This window comes from Lichenostomus cassidix, chromosome 5 (assembly GCF_008360975.1).
Source record: "Lichenostomus cassidix isolate B80296 chromosome 5, HeHo_3.0, whole genome shotgun sequence".
Taxonomy (NCBI): domain Eukaryota; kingdom Metazoa; phylum Chordata; class Aves; order Passeriformes; family Meliphagidae; genus Lichenostomus; species Lichenostomus cassidix.
Window position 1 is genome coordinate 16,275,215 of NC_139486.1, and position 24,797 is coordinate 16,300,011.

The 24,797-nt window shown below is 35.7% G+C and overlaps 1 protein-coding gene across 5 annotated transcripts in view; it reads left to right on the plus strand.

Moving 5' to 3' along the window:
* TTC7B (tetratricopeptide repeat domain 7B) overlaps nt 1-24,797 on the plus strand; it is a 129,994-nt gene that overhangs the window by 13,501 nt on the left and 91,696 nt on the right. For 4 of the 5 annotated variants that reach the window (XM_085061561.1, XM_085061562.1, XM_085061563.1 and 1 more), the window contains exons 2-5: nt 4,441-4,595; nt 5,397-5,565; nt 18,057-18,187; nt 20,252-20,373. In XM_085061561.1, the coding sequence (XP_084917687.1) occupies nt 4,441-4,595; nt 5,397-5,565; nt 18,057-18,187; nt 20,252-20,373 (577 nt within the window). Of the gene's footprint in view, nt 1-4,440; nt 4,596-5,396; nt 5,566-18,056; nt 18,188-20,251; nt 20,374-24,797 lie in introns of those variants that run through there. The other variant, XM_085061565.1, reaches the window with a different exon arrangement.

The following is a 24,797-nucleotide window of genomic DNA, read 5'->3' on the forward strand; positions in this document are numbered from 1 at the left end:
TCATCTGTTGTAAGAATCCAAGCTAGTTGTTTCACTTGCTCCCTTGGCAATTTTGCAGTTTATGTAAACAAAACATATCTGGCAGCTGGTGCTGTTGTATTGTTGCTCTTACCTCAACAGTACAGTTGTTCTTGCCTCTTTCTCCATAAAGACAGATCTACCATATTTGAACGAATTAAAGGAATGCCTTTCACAAGAGTGTGGACCAGAACAATTTTTGACACTTACTTGAAGGGATGCATGTGAGAGGAAGAGGTACATGTGATACCTCTGTGGCACTTCTGAAGTTCTGCAATTTGAAGTATTAAAGAATGTCAATGATAGACCTCACTCTTTTAATTGTGAACAACCTTGATGGTATTTCAGCTCCTGAACCAAAGCACTTGTTTTAGAGTGTCATTTAGATTCCTTGCTACGTTTGACGGGTTTTTTTCAGCAACCTTTGGAAATGGAGCTTGTTCAACAAAGCATTCTACTGAATAAAAGGAAAGAGGAATGTTACTTGTTAAATGAAATGCTTTGGTTTTGATGAGTACAGATCAGAGAGAAAGTATCAGCTTGCACATCCCTTAAAACATAAAGTAACGAGTTTCACATATTTTCATCCTTTTTTAAGTTGCCACTTAGCTTTAAAAATACAATTAGCAAAATTAATCTTCATTGTTCTTCTCCCAAGTGGGACATTACCATGCTGACCTCAAATAGTATTTTCAAGGTCCACTTGTATTTTTTAGTCATTTTTTTAAAGAGGCTTATAAACAAAAATCAGAACAGACTCTGGAATCTTCTGAATATTATGAGTAAAATACCTGTCCTGAAAGGCTCCCCCAGTGACTGAGTCTTTGTAAGGCAAATAATTGCATACAGTGAACTGAAGTACAGTTTTGTAAATTTGAAGCAGCCTCTGATCTTTGAGAGCCTTTCACATAGCGCATGTTAAACTCCTTTCACCAAACTAACTTGCCTTGAATTGGTGTACAAAACCAGGTGTCTTGTCTGTTTAAACTCTTTGATTTCCAGAGAAATGGAATGGTTGCAGAAAGTGCAGTCTTATGGAGTATTGTGCTAAAGATATTCTTGAACAAGGTAATATTGGTCATAATACCTGACTTTACTATTTGTTTATAATAATACTGTGGCTATGGTAATGAAATGTGGGATTTGGAGTAAGTATTTTACAAATTAGATTTGGGCTGAAATGCCATGGTTAGATTTGGTCAGTTTAATTTCTTGTTTAGTTTGCAGCTTGAAACGGAAGCTACACAGGTTGCTGATTTTTATCAATTATGCTATGATTTCTTTTTTAAGGAAAAGAAAGAATATGCAGAAAACAGACTGCAACAAAATAGATGCTGAGTATCTTTAAAAATGAAAAAAGTGTAGCATATTGGATTTTTGGAAAAATTTACTGGATTTCAATTACAGTTGTCTATACCATTTGTGCTTTTTAGTGTATGTATCAGAGCTTGCATAAAATATATTGATATTGATGGAAATAACTCTATTTGATGGAAAAGTGTCATGAAATGAAGTGTTATGCCCTGTTGTGTTGTGCAAAGGGGAATGCAAGCCTCTGATAGCCAGGTTGGTTGTGTCAGAGTGTGAAAGCACTTGCCAAGGCCATTTGCATGGACACTCATTTTCTTGAAGGTACTTGTGATGGAGGGTGATTCTTGGTGACTGGAAAAAGGTACATCTGGCCATTTGCAAGAAGGAGGGTCCAGGGACTGCAGGTTGATCAGCCTAACCTTAGGTCCTGAGAAGATTAGGAAGTATGTCCTGAAAGGATAAGGAGATAATTTGGATCAGTTGACACGGGTTTATCAAGGACAAACCAACCAGATAGCTTTTGATAAGAAGTGACTGACTGTGGATGGAGACAGTGGTTGGAGTTAGTGGACAAAAATTGCAACAAGGGAAATGTTGAGTGGATAACAAGCTAAAAATTTCCAGAAGGAGAACAGTCAAATATTGTACAAGGTCATCTGGAGAGGTTTTGTAATCTGTTGCTCAAAACTGTTTGTAATCCTGTGCTTTCCCTAATGCTGAAGTATGCGTTTTATTTTTTTTCTTTACTTAGTACATTGAAATATCTTTTATTTTTCATTTTTGCTGAACAGACTTCAATGAAAGAGTAGCAGAGCTAGTGTCAATTGCTTCAAACAAGCCTGTGTGTCTGGGGTGGGAGGCAGCCTGGGATTCCTGGCTTGGGCCCTTTCCTAGAGGGATGCAGCTGTCTGTGACTGCTGGAGCTGGTGGCTGTTGCTGCTACAAGGTGGTGGAGCAATGGTGGCTGTGGACAAGAGATTTCAAAGCCTGGTGTTGGTACCTCCAAGTGCTTATGCTGAGAACATCTACTGCCCCTTTCCCTGGCTTTTGGTGTACTCTGATATAATATGTTATCCTTGTTTTCTAAACACAGAAAAGACTCTGTAAGCCATATTAAGTCATAAACATGTTCAGTCCTGGCAGGTTCATTTGTTTCCTCCTGCAGCTAACAATGGGTTTCTCGTGCATTACCAAAATATTTCTTATTTGCCATAGAACCTTCTCATTCTTGTTCTGTTCAGAAATATTTCCAATGTGCAAGGAGATTAACTAACTTTCAATGCAGTATACCCTAAATTGTGTCTAAAATACTATAGTCCACAAACTTAGAGACTTTATATTTGTCAGAAATTACATTTAGATTCTCCTAATTGCTTTGAAGCATTTCAGTCAAACTTTATAAACTGATCAACTTCATTTTTAAGGGATGTGCAACCTGTATGATGGACTCACTGATGCATGTCAAACTGCCATTTGCCATATGAGTTTTGGTTAGTGCACAGTTGAGGCCAAACAAAAACATGTGAAGAGTCATAAAGGTGCTATTAAAAGAAGATGCTTGTAGAAAGTGACACTTCAGATTGTTTGGTGTTGTCTGATATGGAGATGAGAAGAATGTACCTGAAATATTGGGAAAAGCTTTGATGGGTTTCTTTTGGTGGACTTTGGGAAAAGAATTTTTACTAAAAATTTAAGATTGGTGAATTTGACAATTGTGGTTGGAAAGACAGAAAATTAAGCAGGCTGGTAACCAGGCTACATCTGTGGTATGTTTTGTCTTTGTCTGGATGCTGAGAACTTTTCCTTCTGCAGTAGTGCTTAAAGAGGAAAACGTGAGGGAATGGTAGTTGAGAACAAATAAATGTCAGTTTACTACGAATATCTTGCCCAGCACATCATATAAAAAACGTAAATGGAAAAATAAGTGCTCCTTTGATGCATTTCCTATTTCTCTGGTGTCTTAAACTTTCTCTTGAAGAAACTGTGGTTTAAGAATCAGCAATTGGCTGGAAGTTTTAAGGAAAAATTGTAGATTTTTGTCTTTCTGCTTGGTTGGACACCTTACAGGACAGTAGCTTACTGCTTACCACAGTCCTTATAGCTTACTGTAGAATGGCATTGTACTGAAATTTGTAATACTTAGAAGATAATGCTGGTGCATTTATACTTCCTGAAATATATATATTTCCTGAAGGAAAGCTTTTCCTCTACAGTAACATTGACTTCTGCATGCTCTTGTCTTTCTGTCCCTTTCCATAACTTCTAGGGACTGTGCTAAATGTGGTGAGCTATTTTCTGACTCTTAATCTTTTGCCTTTTCCCTTTTAAAAAATCTATTTCATTTATTGTTATTACATATTTGTATTACATATTCAGACATTGTTTGCAAGACATGACCTGGTCTTTCAAGTCCCAGATACTAAGGTGATGACTTCTACAGCATTCTTCTGACTAGTGGAAAAACTCAACACATTTCAGTAAAAGAGGTTTAGTGGTCCTGGATAAGGGTGAGGTAGAGCATTACCAGTTTCTTGAATTTTGGAAGTGTGCTGGGTGCAGCTTTGCTGGGCAGCCTGGTATTACATTCTACCTTCAGGTCTGAGGAACGGTGGTAAGTCCTAAGAAATGGGGAGAGGGATGAGAAATGGACTGTCATACTGAAGACTTGGCATGGCTGGAGCCTTAACAAGGTCTGAGTGAGATCTACAGAGAAGATACGTATGGTGATCACAGACATCATGAGGGACATGTAACTTCAAACAAATAAATTAATCCAATGTCAGTATTCATATTTGAAACCAGTTTTTTGGTAAATTGAATGTCAGAAGTGTTTCTTGTCATGTACATAAAGCTCTGGAATTAAGGGCTGCTTTTTGAGGAGGAAAGGGAGAATACTGACTTAAGGTTAATGTTTTAATTCTTAGGAGCCTTAATTCTACAGTGAGTCAGCCAGGGAAGGGACAAATTGAGAAGTAAAATAAAATATCACACGATGTGATAAACCTGCATAGTTAATGCTGTGTTTGTTTTAGTTAGTTTGTATTTGAAATTCAGGCAATGCTAGTGAAATAAAATTATTTCTAATACTTCCTGTGTTTGTTATTTTTACAGATGACATGGCAGAGCTTCTTCTTGGGGAGTCCAAACTAGAACAATTTTTGAAGGAAAATACTCTTAAACACAGTAATAGTCCACGGGGCCCCCAGCCAAAGCTGACTGAGGTCAGGAAACATCTCACGGCAGCACTTGATAGGGGAAATCTCAAGGTATGTAAGTCGGCCTGAGGAAGGATTAGAAAAGTTGAAATTGACTGAAGTATTGAGGAAAGGTTCCTTAAATTATATTTGCAGATGCTGAAAGTGAGATTAATACAAGAGAGCGTTTTCTGTCAGAACCTTCTGATATTCATAACCACTCTAGTCCTTCTTTTATTTAACTATTGTTGTAGCTGCTACATCAGATTTCCTCTTCTGTACTCAACATCCATCTTTTGAGAGATCAAAAGAAGCTTATTTTACTGTCATCTGTAACAGTTTGTTTTCTGTAGCTTCTGGGAGTATTATTTTCTCTTTCTTTTCTTTCTTCATTCTTCTGTTAATTCTTTTTTTCAAGATACTTATTCTACACTGATACTTTGAAATGGTGTGAATTAAATATGTAGGCTGTGGAACATATATCATAAGTTTTGATGCTATATTATCTTCAACCGTGATTTTGGTGTTAGAAAAAGAAATCATTGGAGGAATTGTAATGATAGGCTGCCTTCAAATAGTTTTAGCATCTGGCAAAGCTGGTTTCCAACTGAGAGGTATTTCTGGTACACGTGTAAATAAGTATGTAAGTATCTAAAATGACTGGTAATGCTTTTCAGTAGCTTGCTGGAATGAGATTTAGTGAATTCCCCTTACTTCAAGCTTCTCAAATATTACACAAGACAGGATTTTGTTAATTTTTTACTCTGTTAGAAGAAATATTCTGGGGGTGACAGAAAACACACCTAATAACTACCAGAAAGAGTTAGGTGTATTTTCTCATGGAAAACCCTTTCTTATTTCTCTTCCCTCTAGCCAGAATTCCTACAAGAAGCTAACCTAATAATGGCCAAATTAAACTATGTGGAAGGTGATTACAAAGAAGCTCTGAACACATATGCCAGAGTTGGTGTTGATGACTTGCAGCTGACTGCAGTGCCACCATATCGGCTACGGATGATTGCTGAAGCATATTCTACAAAAGGTGAGATTGCTCTTTCAGTATCATAACATGGAAATAGTTCTTTAAAAGTTAATTTATATCTTGTCCAAAGATGAAGAATTTTTTAGTGTAAGGGTCCTCTACACAGTAGTGGAGTGCCATATTTGTAGATGAAATAAGTGGATGGTTTGGGTTCTTTAAATTATTCAGAGTTTGTACTAGGTTGACGAGAGTTTCACCTCCAGTAATATTTTAACTGTGCTGTCACCTGATCAAATTTTTTGAGTGTGTGTATTTAAAAGTACTTCCATATATAGATGTCACAGTAACTAGCTAGATACTAAAGGTATTATCACTGTTGCTGAAACTTAAGGGTTACAAAGTGCAGTGCAGTTTTCTGGTGGCTGTCAGCAGAATGGAGGACCTTGATTCACCTTTTACTGAATGTTAAAATGTTCAACCTAAGCTAGGTTGCATAGCAAAATTGCCACTTAATTGAGAAGAGTATTAATAACATAATAACTGACTTAAAGCAAAAACACTGTGCAGTTTTATTTCTGAATTTTTCTTAGGTGAATATAGTGTTTTTAAAAAAATTCAGAAAGTGAAGGTAATTAAAAAACCTTTTCTTCTTTACTGCTGTAGTATAATGAAAATTGTAATGCTGGCCTTGTGTCTTAAGGTGGCAGTGCCACTTCAGTTTAGAAATGCTGTAACAGACAGGGCTGGTCAGTGTGTTGGGGAAAATGGCAGTTTGTGTGCCAGGGGTTTATAAGAATTTACTGAGCTAAGTTTGCTTTGGTCTGCTGTGTTTAAGCTTGGATTTGGTTGCATATGTACTTTTTGTTAGAGCAAGAGGAGTGTGAAAGGCAGCAAACAATTTGTGAGAGACTTCAATAGCTTTGACTGACAGCTGATCAAGGATTATTTCTAACGTGAGTCTTGGAAGAGAGTGGCTGTTTTCCACCAACACAGTCCTCTACTAAAAGTTAGACAAGCATGAATCATGTCCTGTAGAGATGTCACGGAAATAAGGGAGCTAACTGGTAGCAGAGACAAATGGATGCTTCATAAATTCAGTCACTATTTAGATTAAAGTGGGAAGTGGGAGTATAGGGGGAGTTCTTATATACAAAGTAAATCTGACCAGGTTTCTTAAACAGCATCTCTGTGGGCTTTTGGGCAGCGTCTGCTTTGGGTAGACTTCCACTCAGCTTTGTGGATTTTGGCTGTTCTTTTTGTTTTGTTTTGTTTGTTTTTAAATCTATGAGGATGTCTGTTGAATTTGTCATGTTCTTTCCATGGACTTGATCAACTTTAAGTACCTAACTTTGCTTATATCTCCAAGGAATCACAATAATTTAATTGAATCTTTTCCCAGAGCTCAAGTCTTCTGGCTCTGTTTTATTTGGCCTCATAAAGATATAAAACAGTTGAAACCATAGTGGCGTGAATTTTGCGGAAAAGATTAGTGTTACTAATTTTACTTAATTTAAACATAATATATTAGAAAATAGAAAACGATGTATCTTTTCTACTGTCTAAGAAGATGAAAAAATTTTAATTTCCCTTCTTCTCATGGTAGAAGATTGCAAGAATATAGTCTTTCATGTGTTCTAGAATGAGGTGGTAATCATGGAGCAGTCCTAAATTTAGTATTCAAAGTCTGGACAGGTTTAGAGTCATTGACAACTAAACAGCATGTGTTTCTACCCAGGAGTGGACATTTAATTCTCACTCCCTTTCCCCTTTATGGTGGATTTTTTCTTTCTCTTTTTGTGAGTGAGCTGTAAGCTTAATAGTCTGAGTTTGGAGTCTCTTCAGAGGTGACTGAGGCTTGTGGGTATTACCCAACTAAATACAAGTTATTCTTACAGAGATTTTGTGCTTCACTGGGATTTGTATCTCTGCTTGTATGTTCAGGGGTAACTGGATTATATAAAGACAAAACTCTTCAGAGTATTTAGATTTTATTTCTTTGGCAGTCATAGCACCATGTTATTAAGCAGTGAGGAGTGTCCATGCCTGTTTGCAAGCATTGGCCCAGCTGCACCATTTAGTGCTGCAGCCTGCAAAAGCAGTGAGAGACACCTGCCAAAATTGTCCCATTTCAATCCAATTCCAGTGGATTTGCAGTCTTATATACTATTGTGTAGTGGTCCACTTTGCATGTTCTTACCACTGATACAGGCAGAGGGCAGATAACTAATGGTAGGTTTTAATTGCCTTGAAATTTTTTCATTATTTAATGTGGGACCACCTCCAAATACTTACCTTTTCTCTCTGAGGCTTCATTTTGTAACCTCTGAGGTGATAGATTGACAGGGCTGCAGGAGTTGACATGTTTCTTCTGCAATTGTTCCAGGGTACTTATACGAGCATGTTGCCCTGTAACCATAGACATTTCCACAGCTCCCAACAAGCCCTTGGGAATGACCTGCTTTCCATATGGCTCATCTTACTCTTGCACATGGAACATACAAAGCATGTCTTTCTCTTCTTCACAGCAAAGGAAGGGTCAGTATGTGTGTATGGATGCAAAAAAGTACAAAATAGATTCAAGGTTAGGTTCAAGCTAAATTTTGCTGGAATTTTATCTACTCATAGCTAAAAAAGAAGGGGAAGAGGAGCAGTGGTAGCGAAAAATTGGAATTGGAACATGGGAGGAGAAACCAGAGAACTAAAGCCGTTACTGCCTGTGGCGCACTCATGAAGGGGGTCCTCAAATTTTTTACTGCATAAATGAGTTAAATGCTTATATATACATCTTTAAAAGAATGCTTTTAATTCTTTATGCTGCTTATAGCTTTAGTTGAAGACAGCATATTTAGAAGACTATATATGAGAAGAGGCATAATATGGAATGATAGTAAGTCAAGCCAAGGATTCAAAGACTCTCAAACCCAGCAAGGAAGATTAAATGATTGTTATTATTTTCTTGGAAATGTCTAGTTACTGAAATGCTGCTTCAGATCTTCCAAAGAAGGTTTCTTGCTAGGTTTGTCAAAATGCAACATTGTAAAATTTCAACAAAATTTTAGGAAAATTCTATCAAATTACCTTTTGAAATATTTTCTGTTTCCATTACATGTGGCTCTTTGCCAGCCTGTGATGTGCAGGAAGTCACAGGGTCTCAGTGACCGAGAAGTGCTGGAAAGTGGTTCCTTTCTGTTGCTCCTCCTAGGGAAAGTGTTCAAAATTGTTGGCATGGTGATAAAGGCATGGCTGTATTTTATCAGACTGAATAGCTCATGGACAAGTTGGTTTGAGTTTTTTCCTGGCTTCTGGCAACAAAAATTGCTTCTAGTAACTGATGTCATGTGCTTTATCCTGACTCGAAGAAGATGTAGGATGATCTGGTGAAAAGTTATCTGCTGCTGTGTCCATTAAAACAACAGGGAGCAGACTAACCATGTGAATGCATGAGCCAAAGCCTTAGGAACTTGGTTAGTATCATTCTAATATTTTCCTGCCTTTCTTCACACTTTTCCTCAAATTCACATGTTAAAAATGGAATTGTAGTAGAAGATGGTTTTATGTTGTTAATTTCATGGACTAGCATACTTTTTCGACCTTACACTGATACTTTTATGTGTGTGTGCCCCTAGAAATCAGTTCTGATTACAGCTAGTGTTTTCTTTAAGGAAAGAGCTGATTTAGATGCTGTGCATCTGAGTAATGATTCTGTATGGGTATGTAGAAGGTGTTGTGTGGGATAGAGATTAGTAAAATCATAGTTGTTGTATTAAATGCATAATTTTTTAAAATTCAAAAACTTACTTGAAGACATTCAGAGGGACATTTAAAAAATGTAATATAATACATAAATGGAAAAGATGGACCTTTTCACATCAATGGACCACTTGGTATTTGCAAAAACACGAGAATACTTATTTGGGTCTGTTGGTTAGCTTTTCCCCCATCTGCTTGTAAGTTCATTTGACACATAAGCAGAGGAGAAGCATCCAATAAAATAATTTTCTGTAGCGAAATGCCTGTGGTTGGAGGTGCCAGCTTGTTTCAAGAGGGTGTGATGAGGGGGAGAAAAATAAACATAGAAGGATGACAGTGCTGAGGAGATGGGCAGGTTTGCATGACTGTTGTGGCAATGTGTTAGCCTGAGAGCAGGTATATGAACATTGCTGGAGCTGGCTTCCTGAAGCTGTTGCTTGTTGGTCACAGGAGCACATCATACATTTCATAAGGAATTTTAAGGTGCAGCACAGAAAAAAGCAGATTCTTTTTCTTCTGACACAAATATGAGTTGGATATCAGTACCAATTATTAGAGCTGTCTTACGTGGATTGAGCAAAGCTAAGAAATGAGGCTGGGTAGAGGGAGGAGGAAGGAGAGTCTTGAGGTTGTGGTGACGAGTCTTGGCTCAAAGTAAAATGTGGAGGTATTTTGCACAATTCTGGCTGTAGTAAATGCTTGATTTTTAAGTATCCACATAGGAAGGACTACTTTCTGATAGGTACAGAAAGGTCACTTGTTCAAAAAGTTGATTTTGTCTCTTAAGGGTCTACTTGTTTACTTTCTTCACTAGATCAGTTTAATTGGCAGTGCTCAATTCTGAGACTGAGGAAATCTTGAACACATGAAGAATTGAAATAAGACAAGATATGAATCCATAAAGAAGTAATTAAAGTGTGTGTATGTCTGACCTTTTCTTTCATGTTAAGCTTACCTAACTAACTCCAACTTCTCCTACTTCCTTGTCTTAAAAGACCAATCAGAACAAGAATTTTTATGTGCCGTACAGAAGCATGTGTATATAATCCATTTTAATATTGGCTGAAGCTAATAATTTCGTAGGGTTATGGCCTCTGGGAACAGAACAATTAAGTTTCTGCAAGTTTTCAGCTTTATATAAATGAGGTAATATACTGGAAAGCACACACAGGCATTATTCAAATACTGTGCAGGCAGTATCTCCTATGTTTCTAAGCAATTTTGTTTGCTTATGGAAGCAGAGATGAAATGCATGCCCAGTGGGATATTGAGGTGTTATTTTGGGGAGGAACAACTTGTCAGGAACTCTGAAACAGCAAGTATTTATTTAACTAGGAAATAAGCTTATTGAAATTTTAGGCAACATATTTCTGATGCTGCTGCCTAAGTCAAAAGACAACTGAAAAAATGAATTTATAATACTTGGCATTACAAATTAGTGACCCTTTCTAAAGCTGCTTCTAGAGGAACATAGCAATTTACAGGTCTGACAGTTCTTAAAGTCTGCAACTTTGTACACTTGATTTTAGTAAAGGAAAAGTGTCTGTAATTATCACAGTGTATAGATTCGTAGACTACTTCAGGTATCTGTCAAGATGACTGTGTTGCATTACAGTAATGAATTCTTGTTAATTGTGTGAGGAATGTTGTTTTTAAGTTAGATTGTGACATTACAGAATTGTTGCCTTATTGCTGCAGGTCATTTTACACCTTTATTGCCTATATCTTTATTTGAATAACTGTGTTTACATTTAGATGATGTATGTTGAGAAAGGTGAGACTGTCTTTACTGCTGCTGACCCATATTCAAATTTAATGTTGCATTTACCAAGTTAAATGATTGGCTATTAATTAGTTCTGTTTACAGAAACATGGAAATACTCATTAGGTTCCATGGCAGTGTCAGGTGCATGTGGATTGCTACTTGGCAGTTAGGAAAAGATGCTGCACTTAACTTTAATCATATGCCATTGTAATGGGATCTTGTGCACTGCTAGGCTGTGTCAGCAGACACCAAGTAGCTCTTCATGGAAGAATGCTAAATGAAAGCTGGTTTAGTAATTATGCTGGGGATCTCTAGGCTCATTAGACAATGGGTCAAGAACTCAGGTTCCCCACTCCTCCTGTCTTGCTGTGCAAATATTGCAGACTGTCAGTGAGCATTTTGTAGACCATGGCTAGGAGGCATGTGCCATAGGGAGTTCAAATTTTCTCCATTAAGCTTTTCTTTCCCCAAGCTGTGTTTATGACTTCTGTCCTGCTGGAGCAGGGACTGGGAGAAACCCAGGCATTTGTCCAGCTTTCCTCAGTGCTGTTTTTAGCTTTGTTATTTGAAAGCCAAACTCTGAATGACAATACTGTTTCTTATTAAAATACAATTTTTTAGGGCTTGAGCAGTATGGTGGTGTCTTATTCTTAGTTTCTTCCAAATCTATAGAATTTCTTCAGAGTCCTTCCTTTGGCAGAGTGAAGAGAGATTAAAAATAGTGTGCCCAATTTAGAAAACAGTGAATCTGGCGTTTTTTTCTCATGCCACAGGAAGACCAGGTATCACAGTGGAGCTTTGTCTTTTTTCCTCAGAGGTGCTTGTAGGAGCAATCCTGACACTTTACAGCAGAACAGTGTAAATTCCATAGTTAAATAATTTCGTTTCTCCTGAGTAAATAGCTTCCTGGATGTGCAGTCCATATACTTGTGTGCAGCATTTCTGCTTTGGGGAGTGTTCAGCAGAGAGATATTTGCTCACTCCAGGATGTGCAACAATAACCAGTCCTTTTCTCCAGCTTTTATCTCTAGTTTGAACTTTTTCAGCCCCGCCACAAGATGCTGGCCTGTTAAAGCGCTATAAAGTAGCAAGAATTGGCTTGCCCGTGGTTATTAAGAAACAAATGTGTGTGTGTGTAAAATATTGATCTCTTCTCTTAAAAAGATACTGTAAAAGTGTTTCTTCAGAAAAGACAAAGATTGGAATTGATGACATTTACAGGAAAAGTGTGACCAATTGTTTCACAACAGTTATCTCAGATGATATTAAAAAACACCCCAAAATATTGTTATGGTTTTATTGACAGCTTGGAGTAATAAGTATGTATTCAATTCAGAAAAAGAGGTGAGTATTTCTGTGGTTTTTTTCTCTTTTTACTCTGAGAAACCTCAAGATGCTTAGAAGTGCTGGCGTAACTATGGCATTAGAAAAACTGTACTAATGAAATGACACTGCAGTATGAACATGTGTGATAAGATGCTCTGGTCTGCCTGAAAAGTTGTGCTTGTGTTACTCTGGGTTTAGTCTAGAATGGAATTTAGTTCTCTGTAAGTAGTCGGTGTTTAAAAGAGTGGGTAGCCAGAGGAGCTTCCCTTAAAATCTAGTGTGATAAGGGAAGGCTGTATTGGCCTTTTTTCTGGTGCCTTTTCTGGAAAGCACATGTATAAAACGAGCCATAAAGGAGATCTTGCATTCTGACAATTGTTGGAGACTTTTCCTCTTGAGTCTTGACATAATGGGATGGGCAGTACAAGGTACTTCAAAAATCAGAATTTTTTTTTGTTGTTTCCTTAGATTGTCTAAAGCAATAGGCATTAGGCAATTCCTACAGTGTATCTGGAGTAACTGTAAGAGGCAGTTTATTAAAAATAGATCTGCCTACTCTTTATTCTTGTTCTTTTTGCCTTTTTAATAATTACTTTGCAAATATCAGCAGGGAATTAAAGACAAAAAAACCCCATGCTTTGCTTTCTAAAAAAATTTTCTAAAGAAGTTCTCTGCAAGCAAGTAAAAATCTTTGAGGACTTAATAAGTCCTTCCCTTCAGTGAGATTAGCAGTGTATGTTCTAAGCTCAGAAATAAACTGTGGGAGTTCCTTGATAGCAATAACAAAAAGCTAAACGTGAAGTTTCTTTAGAAGGAGGTGAAAGGGGGTTTTATGTGTACAGCATTTGGAACACTTACCATATCATATATCAACACTTTGCATATCATACAGGGAAGGCAAAGTGCTGTATACTTAAATACACTTGGGTTTTACATGTCCACTTAAGGAAAACAGGAAGCAAACCCAGAAATCTTTATGTATTGATGCAACTCTCTTTCTTGAAAAAACATGTTTATTGACTTAAGTAAAAAATAGTAGTTCACTGTTTTTCCTCTGTCCTTTGAATTATCTACTGGAAACAGTAGATAAACAATGGGTCTGTTATTATTTGTGATCTCTAAAATTTATACAGACAAGGTACTGGCTGGCATGATGGATAGTCCTTGGATAGACAATGCTATAAATGTGTTAGGCCTTACCCTTGTGATTTTGTTGGGTTTTTTAAAATGATCTCACTAGTGGTCTGTGTGGTAAGAGTACTTGGAAAAGATCTGAGCTGTACTGTGGATTCCCTTTTGACCTTAGAGTAACTTTTGATTTACCCTCTATGGTGAAATGAGAGTGTGGCTTAATTGCTTTTCCTACAGAACGGAAATCTGGAGATTTTTTAGCATAAAATTGGTTGATGAACTACTTGTGTGGGGACGTCTAAAAAATAGTTTGTTACATGTTCTTGCTGAGGCATCCTCTTTTGGGTAGTGGTCAGTTTCTGCTAATGTGGTAGTAGAGCTGGCCTGGTCTTCTATTTGTAAAAAAAGTTTACTTGGCATAACCTTGGTCACTGATTTGAGACTGTAGACACATGAATGCCACTTATTCCAAGTGATAAAACTCTCTAGTGTTTGCTTTCTGAATGTTTTACAAAATATGGGTAACTTAGAAAGTTTTTGAAAATTTAAAGAAAACATTTGCAACTAACCATATAATTTAAATATCAGAAATAACCTTTTCTTGCCCAAATGCTTTTTGTTGCTCTTCTGCTCTTTTGGCAAGCAATTTTAGAGTTACCTTGCAAAACATGTAAGGCTAATTAGTAGGGACTCATATTCATTTCACTGCTTCTCACTTTCTTTCCCTCAGGAGTCATCTTGCTTGATATCAGAACTAGATATGTATGAGATAAGTTTCTTCCCAAATTAAAACTGACCCAGTTTGTTGGAAGCTTTTATTTGAAGATGATTTTAACTGGAAGGGCTTAAACTTAAAAGCCTTGAATATCAAAGCCGACTTGTGATTCCACTTGTCATGATACTCTTGAATGCAAAATAATCAAAAGTTAAATAAAGCAATAGCTATGGCCTTTACAACAAATGCAGTAACATTTTATGGCAGTATAGGGATATAGCAAATATCTCTAAGCAGTGTATAAACAGTTAAAGAAATGCCTACCCTTTTGGGGGAGAATGGCAGATTTCTGCCTTGAAGGTGTGGGAAGAATCACAAAAGGGAGAAATGACTTGTCTGATTCTATCACAAGTCTTTAACAGACAACTTAGAGTGATATGTGTTTTTTTGAACTTCATGTGTTTCTCTATTCTATATGTTTCCATGTGTTTGTTCTTGTTTTTGAGAGCCTAATATAATGATCCCTATTTTAATTAACTTCTTATCATCTCTCAGTATTCTTATGAAGAAGTGGGCAGTATATTATGTAGTTGTTATTGCTGTGTTGCCATGTATGTCTATTTAAACTTAAATAGTACTTTTATATACTTTAATACATTATTTCTTAAATTTCATCTGTATTTAAGAAAAAAAAAAGTGAGTAGTTTTAATGAAATAATAATTACAGAAATCATAATTTATTCAGGGTTTTCCCTGTAGTTGATATGTTTTCATTTTTAGTAAAACATTAAATTGCAATTTTTTACTTGTGTCATCAAAACAAATACAGCATGCAAACCATTCTGTTAAGTGGTCATTTCAGAATTGATCTCCAAATAAACTTCCTTCTCCAAAGCATCACATGCTTTAAAATACACGTAATTTCCTGGGTTTAATAAACATACCAGAAAAAAAAATAGTGAATACCAGTTATATAGTAGAGTTTCTCTAAGAAGTAGTATTCTGTACTTCATCAAAGAACACTTAAAATTTAGTACTTCCCTGCTGCATTACTTAAAATTTCGGGCTGAACACTGAGGTGTTTTTGTATCATAATGAAAATTCTCAGCTAAAATAAGAAAATGTCCTTATAGTGAGTTTTCAGATTTAAAAGATTATGGTTTTGGCCATAAACCATAAAAATAGAAAGAATAAATCAAAGTCAGATCTACAAATAGTCAGTTGAGTAATATGCTTCATGTAGAGGATGGTTACTCGAGGGCATTGGCTGTTCATAGTATGGGAGAGAAGGAATGGGGAGGAGTGAGCCACACACAAATTACCTGGTGCTTTCAGTCATTTGATGTGTTCATTGCAGCTCATTTATTGTGTTCTTTGGTCACCTCTGAGTTTAAAGGTGTTCATGTAGGACACTACAAACTTTCTATCCAGTATCAACTTTACGTTGAGATCTTTTCAGGGGATCTCTTCAAACCTACTGCAGTACAAGGAGGACTGACTTTTTTCTATAGTTAAACCTTGCTGCTTTGGCCTCTATGACTTATTGTTACCAAAAAAAATTTCTTGGGTATTTGTGATTTTATTGAAAAATTGAAAAAAAGCATATTTGTTGGCTATTCTAGACTGTTCGCAAATCTAGTTAACTTTTAGAGGTATGTTAGGTGAAAATCATGATCTGTCAGAAAAATCCAGTGTCTATTTGTACTCAGGTTTAGTGGATTTTTAAGAGACAGACAACTTGTGTGTTTGCTGTGCTTTAGGAACATGTTTTTTTGAAAAGTGTATTGGATGTTACTTTGTTTTTAGCAGGGATCTTAGTACTGGAGTCAGGATTTTGTCTTAACTGGATATATAGCAAATAGAGCTGTAAGGTATCTGTTGTTTGTACTGGTAAAAGGGTGGATTAGAGGGTAAAGGTGGCCAACAAACTGTGATACAGACTTAAGGCATCCTCTCAAGCCAGAAATGTGGCTTGATGGTTTTTTATACAGATGAGCAACACTTACAGAGAGATTGAAACTTAATATATGTTCTTAAATAATCTGGAGGCCAACAGATACTGTACAGTTTTGAGTTCATCAATAAATAAACTCCAGGTTATGTAGCTGTGACTTTACAAGTTGTTTTTTGTTTTGTTTTGGGGTTTTTTTGTAATTGTAATGAAACATACTGTACTGACCTTACAGTATTGATTGACAGAAATAATTTTATAAACTCCAAACTGGATCTGTACTACTTGGCATTCTGCAGACATCTGCCCAATATATAACTATGTGTTTTGTTGTTGTTTTTGGTTTTAGTTTCTCCAGTAATGGATTTTCAAAAATTTCAATGATGAATTGAGAATACAGTAATTTAAATTGCAGATTATATTAATGTGGGAGCAGTTGAAGGCACTTTAGGATTAGCATTTACTGCTGACAAGCTGGAAGAATGACCTGAAATAAATCTCTTCACATGTGGAAAGTGCTACCTAAAATGCAATTAATTATTCTAATGAATATAAGATTAAATAGTTGGCTTCAAGAATATGAGCTGGTGATCTCATGCAGATCATCAACGAAAGAGAATTTTTACTAATATGTAAGGGAAAGCACTAAAGTTCTGCTGATTTTTAATACTTTTGAAGTATTCCTTATGAAAACCAGGAAGTCTCTAATCTTCTCTGCTCAGTGCTGTTGAGGCCTCATGTGGAGCCTGTATCAGTTTTGGCGCAGTGAGTCACGACAGAGATAACCAATTGGAGAGTGTCCAGAGGAGAGAAATATGATTGGCTGTCAAGGAAGCATGAAAAGAGAAATAAGTGAGAATTGACATTTTTTTGTTACAAGCATGTCTCTCTGTCTAGATGAATCACAGTATATTCTGAGTTGAAAGGGACCCAGAGGGATCTTTGTGTCCAACTCATAAGTGAATGCCCATGCGGGGATCAAAGCCATGACCTTGGCATTATTGGCACCACGCTCTAACTTACAGCGTTTTAGGAGCAACAGAATAACCTCTCTGTGAGCATGAGTCAAAGTAATTAATCTCGAAAGAGAGACTTAGACATTAGGGAAAAATAGTACTTGTGAGAATAGTTGAGTTCTGTAGCAATTTGCATATGAAGGCATCCCTATGGTCAGAAGCTTTTAAGAACAGGTTAGACAAGTGTCAGGGGTTGGTTGATTCCTCTATCAGGTAAATGGATTAATGTTCTCGAGGTCCTTTCCAGCACTTTAATTATCTTGAAAATAGCTGTAATAGAAGTGACTTGTGTAGGAGTTAGTATTGATTAGTAAGAGTTGGGTTTTTGAGACAAGCAAAGTTTGGGGGTTTTTTTGCTTCAAAGCACCACATAATGTATTTGTTGGGTAAGTCCTGAGGAGAAAAGATTTACGTGGCCTTGATGGGAGTGAACTACCTCTTCTAAATCTAAGTACAAAAATTACAGTTCCTAACACATTGGGTTTTTACATGTATTTGTTTTTTTAGATGCTTTTGCCTGGAATAGTAACCAGGTTAATATTACCTTGAGTGCCTTTTTTCACCATGCCTTGGTTTCTGTGATCATTCTGGAAAAGTGAAGACATACTCAGTAGTGTAAAACTGTATGGAAAGACTCTATATACTTTTTTGTTAGATTGTCATAATGTCTTTTAAATCAAAATTGCTTTAAAAGATTGCTTCTGGATTTATAATTATTAATGAAGAGTCACTTGTACTTATATATTTATTAGTGTTTGGTTTAGGGGATCATACCTTAATTTCTTTCATTTCTTCTCCTGACTAAAAGGGCCTAACTTGGACTATGTTTTCGTATAATATTATATGACATTAGCTTTTAATGCTTTGTTTGAATTTTTTTTTTTTTTGCCTCCCAAGGTCTCTGTCTTGAGAAGCTGCCAGTATCTTCCTCAGCTAGCGATCTCCATGTGGACCGTGAACAAGATATTGTTACGTGCTATGAGAAGGCTGGGGATATTGCTCTCCTGTACCTTCAGGAGATAGAAAGGGTAAGCTGGGGTGATTTTCATAATTGAAGAATTGTGTGGCTCATTTTTCATTGATGTGGTCTTACCAACATCTTGGTAACTCAACAAAAAGATGTCTGCTATTTATTTTCATAACAATTCAATGTACATTTACAATTGGGCAATGAATTAGTATGCCTTAATGGATGTCTGGTGTCTATCTTTCTGACTGTTCTCTCATTCTGACCTCTAGGGAAACAGTGCTAATAGTCTAAAAATGGACAGAGCTCCTCTGATCTAGTGTATATATGCAAGATGCCGATTTGAGGCCTCTTGTAACCCTACAGTAGTTCATTCAGAATCATGGGATTACAGTGTCTTTCAAACACATATGTTACAATATGTATGTTGCGTGTATTTACTTACTAGCTTTTCAGATAATTCTTTAAAAGATTTAATTAAAAATTAAGCTATGAAGACTGAAAATTAATCTTGTTAATGTTTATTTGGAGCCAATAACATAATTGCACTTAAATTCTCTTTTATAAACTACTTGAAGGTAAAATTCTGACAGAACATAGTACCCATCAGCAAGTTCAATGACATGGCAGCCAGAATAGCAACTGAAAGTGTGTTTGCTCCAGCTGATAGGCACAGTCCTAGAACAATGAAAAGATCATCAGATATCATAACCAGATAAACATGATTTTGAAATATAGATGAACTTCAGATAAATCTTAATACTTCTATAAACTGAATCAGGAAAATGTTCTTGGATTTGATAGCCCCTTGGTCTCATTAATATATTCTTTATGTATGCATGGAGCTACAGTCACTGTCAAAATCTGAGGTATTATATGTATAATAGACTTGGTTTTTATTGATGAAAGCTGTTATATCTGAGCTTCCTAATGTTAGACAAAATATACTTTATGGACAGTTCTGCAGAATATTAGGCAAATTCCTGTGCCTTCCTCCTGTTTATAAGATATGGATTATGAATTATGGAAAGTTAAACTTAGGCTCTTCATTTGGTAAGAGTGCAACACTTCATGATTTAAAAGCTTTAAGCTTTATCTGAATTTAAAGGATACATAGGCTCTTTTGTTTCCTCCCCTTGATTTCATTTACATTTTTTTCGTTTACACGTTAACTTTTGTCTTCTGTTTGTTACCATTTGGCATAAAACCCTAAGTAATATAAATGCTTTTTTGCAAGAAATTTGTGGTACCCTTTTTTTCTAGGAGTTACATACTGTTGTTTTAATTTAGACTCTGAGGTATGATTGGGAAAAATGCAATACACTTGGAGCTCTGTTCTTTGGCTTGTGAATGCTGTTAGAATGAAGTTAGCTGGCAATATCCATCTGATTCTCCTTTTCAGACCCATTGCTTGCAAGCCTCAGGCCTGGCACTTGACAGCTGTCTTTGAAGGGGTTATAAGACACTGTTAGGGTCATAAAAAACAAAAGAAAGGGGAAATAAAACTGATGTGATGGGGGAAAATAAGTAATTCACTCTGTTTTTAAAGTACATACAGGTTTTTATTTTCTAAGGGGTTTTGCTTGTTTTATTATTGTCTCTTAGTGGCTGGTAGGCTGTGTGACCTGAATATGAAGGCAAATGAAAGCTGATTACTCTACATTTTGACAGCATTTTTAATGCTTATGTAATACAATTATTTCGAAATTATTTTTTGGAAATCACTCTGGAGATAGCTTTTAATCATCTTACTGCTCTCTGCAGCAGTCTTTTGTAACCTAACAGGAGTTTTAGATTTTTGAATACCATCACTTCCTGCTACTGATTATATTCTTCTCTTCTGTATACCATTATTCACAAAAATTTCTGAAAAAGTATTATAAAATTTTGCTTAGCAGTATTTCTGCTTGTTCAATAAATTATCTCTAAGGGTATAGCCAAGAGCAAAAAGATTTATATTTAGGTGGCAATGGAGGCAAAGCTAGAAATAGTCTGCTAGCTACCACCTACAAATGGCAAAGATTTCTCCAGCATTAAATATTACCTTCTGTGTTAAAGTACACAAAACTTGATTTTTAGTTTTTTCCTAATACACTTTTTTCCTCTTTTTCTTTTGTTCTCTTAGGTAATTAATGCCAATATACAAAACAGAAGCCCTAAGCCAGGGCCCACTGCACATGAACAAGAGCTTGGTTTTTTCCTGGAAACAGGACTTCAAAGAGCACATGTTTTATATTTCAAGAATGGGTGAGATTTGATTCTTCTTTTATTGTGTTTCCTTTTTTGTTTAGATTTTGTATTTGTGATTTAACTGGGCATCATTTGTAGCAATTGTGGATTCTGTAATTATGAGGTCTCTTACTAATGAAGTAGTAATATTTGATTAAAATAGTAAGGCTACCCATATTGTATTTATTTACATATTGTGAAATTGTTTTGTCAAAGTATATTAAGCAGAAAGCATTTTATAGTTTTACTTACTAAATGTAAGAACTTAAAAGTACCTAAAGGTTTAACTATTTGAAATTGACTTTATTATTGAACACTGTTAGAAAGTGATTGACGGCATACTGAAACTCTTGAATTTTTTAATGTGGGTTTTGTAATTTTTTTCCAAATCTCTTCAGTTATCACTTATTTTAACATTCTGCTGCAGGATAAATGTGCATGAAGATCAACAGTATGTATACAAATATACAATCTCCATTGTACCTGCTTTATAGATCCCTTTAGATTCTGCATGGGAGTTCTTTTATAATTTATTTTAAATATGGCTTTGCTTAAAAGCCTAAAAATAAATTCAGTTACCACATGAAATGAGAAAAAGAATACAACTCTCCATTTTTAAGAACTTCAAAACTCGGCACAAATGGGTTTTAAGTACATTTCTGACATTTGTTGAAATCACACAGTTTTAAAATTTGTTTCTGGGGCTTCCTATTTCAGTAGGAAGATGTGATTTTGTTGAAATACTGGAACTCTTGATAGGACTACTGTTTTGTACGAAGAATATTTCTTATTCTTTCAAAGACATAAACAAAAGATGAACAAAATCATGCAGTGTCTGTAAAGAGTTCGAGATTTTAATGTAGTGATGGTAGGGTGAAAAAAGGCTATCCAAGTTTTTAAACTCTTCAGGGATTTCAACATGGAAATGATCACTACACTTTTGAAATCTCTTTCTTAAAGTAATGAAGTAGTGGTGCAATAGCATGATCTGAGAGTTACACTTTAGTTCTGTTTTCATCATTTAATTGCAGGAGGAATGGAATGTTCTGAAAGCTAATTTTTGTCATTTACCAGAACTAAAAATAAGATCTCTGTTTTCATGCCTGCACAAAAGATAAATAAAATGTCGTTACTGAAAAAATCCCAGTGGCAGTCATGGTTAAGTATAAGCTAAGAATTCCACATTTTGAAGAATTTGGGTTGGAGGCCAGGGATGGAAATGGTGCATTTAATCTAACATGTTGTGTGTAAAAGCAATTGGCAGTAGACATAGCAGATTGTGATTAGTGAAGAAAACAAAAAAACAGCTGCACAAAAAAAATCATGCAGTGCATTGTTAAGATCACCCAGCCAGGTGTGTTTTTCCTAGACCATGTCAGTTGGTCTGGTGTGAACTTAGAAAGGTAATTGCATTCCATGTGCATTTTAATCCTTCACAGTGTAGTTGCTGGTGATCCTGTTAACTCCTACATAAGCATACAATCTTTTTTGCAGTCTTTAGTACAGCAATCCCTTGCAGTTTATAAGATAATTACACATTATATATATAATTTTGAATTTCTTTTTCCAGTTCCTTTGGCCAGTGGTACTTTCTTTGTGGTATGATAGGAAGCAAGGTGTTAGGAAAAATAGCTCTGTGACAATCATTATTTTGCATATTCCTGCTCTTACATCCCTTAGTTTTCTTTCTTAATTCAGAGTCAATCACAGTTCTTTTAATATTTCCTAATATGGTCATTGTTCCAGGCTGCTTATGTGGCTGCTTTTAGGGTTTGCTTTTTTATTTTTTAGTTTTTTAACTTAGGTTTACCACAGCTGAGGAGAACTTTAAATATATACTTTTTCTATTAGGGACAAATTTGATTTATAGCCTGCTTTTAAATACATCTATTTTAAGGATGTTTTGTTTTGTTTTTAAATGGGTCATTCCTCCTGATGTTAGGTTTATAGAATTGAGATATTTCCAGTAACCTTTGCAACGTACTTGAAGTTTGAACGTAATCTAAAATAATTTTTGCACATGTGTTTCAGTTTCAAACTAGAAAAGAAAATAAGATAACTTTTATATGAGCTGGAAGACCATAATTTCAGCAGAACTTAGGGAGTATTGCTGCCTACTCATAAAGTTGGTTGATCTACTTCAAATTTCCCCTTCATTTGTTAACTGTACAGAGATTTTCTTTTAAATCAAGTAATCAAGTTTTTGTAGAGGATTAAGTGATTATCTTTCAGGTATGCATTATCTTGTATGAAACACTAGGAAGTGTTTGAAAATTGACTTAGCCTTTCTGCTAAGTGGTGGTATATTGAAAATACATGGAAATGCAATTAGCTTTAAAAAAAAAGTGAAAATAGTTTGAACCAGAAAAATGGTGTTTTAGTGCTATTAAGACACGAAACTGAAATTAACGGTTTCTTCTGAAGTGTTCAAAATTTTTTTAAAGAACCAAACTACATACCCATTTTTCACTTGGGAGATGAGGAACATGTCAGCTTGGAAATATGTAACAAAGAAGCTGAGGAAGTTGTTCTAAAACTTAGTGTAGGGTTTGTGTGTTTTTTAGAAAACATTCTGAAATATGTAACTTTACATGTCTTTCAGGCTGATTACATAACTTGTGTAGTAGTTGCTTTGTTATTTCATATTGAAGGAGCTCAAAGTCCTGATGTTTTTCCAAGAAAAGCTGTGAGCACAGGAGCTTTGACATTGGTATTTAACAAAGCTATTTTCAAGCAGAATGCCCCTGAGAAAGAAGGGACAGCTGTTTATGTACCCAGTGCTTCTTCTATCCTAGTATTTGCTTTTTATTCCTGTTACGAGATTTACAAGTTAATTTTGTTGTGTTTATCGTTGGGTTTTTTTGGGGTTTTTTTTGAGGTAGTAATGTTCATAAATATTCTGGAAGCGTATGCTCTTGAAGCAAACTGGCATTCTGGTTGAATTCTAAAATCAGGTGGCTATCATGTGAAAACCAGACTTGCCCAACTTTCAGGGCTATTTTTTTTGGCTTCTCCTTTATTTTACACCCGCTCCAAGGATATGGAGGATGTGCAATTTGGTCTAGTCTCCATTATGGTTCACTTACTCAGTCAAGGCCTGAGGAGCCTGGAGCAGATTTGTGCTCCCCATGGTGCCATTACCTGTGCTGGCACAGCCACAGTGAAGCAAGACATTCCCAGTCTCCTCCAACAAGTTGTCTCCTATAGACTGGCTTCTTCTCTACAGAAAATTAGCCCTGAAAAAAAGTAATAAAAAAGACCAACCAATTTCTCTTGTTTTTTATATAATTGATATAATTGATTTATATTGATTTAAAATGTTTGTCAAGCACAACAAAAAGCCCTCCTTAGAGTTTGGGGCATATCTACATAGAATTTCTTTTATCTGTTTTTCGCTTGTTACTATAGGGTATAACAGAAATAGCATAAGAATAAATATTGCTCTCTTTCTGGTAAGAGAGGAGCAGTGGATGGGAGGCAATCTGTAGGTGCTTCTGTTCCACATGGATATCCATACAGTGCTCACAGCTAGGGATTTTACAGCAATGAAGCCAAGAGAGAAGGATTTCTGTAAATGCTTGACATAAATGCACATGAAGATCTTGTCAGATCAGCTCTCTACTGTATGAGAATACAGCCCAAGATACCCATCACTCTGCATCTCTTGAGATCTTGTTGCACATCCTGCATCAGTCTCAAAAAAAGTTTGTGATTAAGTAAAGAACAGAAAGTAAGATGAAAACACTGAAATCCTACGAAGTATCAAATTCCTTATATGTGAGATATCACTACTGTGTATTGGAAGGCAAACAAAATAATTTCTGTTGCAGTTTTCAAAACAGCTTTGTTCTCGATATACTTGCTTTCATGTTTGTGTGGTTAGGAAGCTAAGGCAAGAATATATTTAAGATAGGAACAAAAATCACTGCTCTTTGATTCCTAGCAAAAATAAGTTTTCAAAAGATACTTTATTATCTGTCATATCAGATGCTTTCCTTTTCCTTATTTCCAATACTGTTCTTACCTGCTTTCATTGAAAAAACTATTTGAACATGAGAGGAAATTATTGTTCCCTCAGATATTAAAGATAAAATGATCCATCATGAATGCTTTCTCTTTCAAACCTTACTGTATATTTATCGTTCATAATTGTGTCTTCAAGAGTTTAAAATAAGATTCCATTGTGAAGTTACAGGTAGGAAACCTGGCAGTGTTACATGGAAGACTAAGGTGGATATAAACATGAAGGAATCGCTTTTATTCAAAATGATATCAAATTTTGTAATTAGTTATACAAAGAGCAGTGAAAGAGTAATTTTAGTATCTGAGTGGATGTTCAAGATTGGTACTTTTAATAATTTGTAGTTGGAATTCTGACTCCAGCTCACTTTGTCCAAGAAGAAACTTAGCATTTTTTAACCCATGTACTACATGCCTTGCTG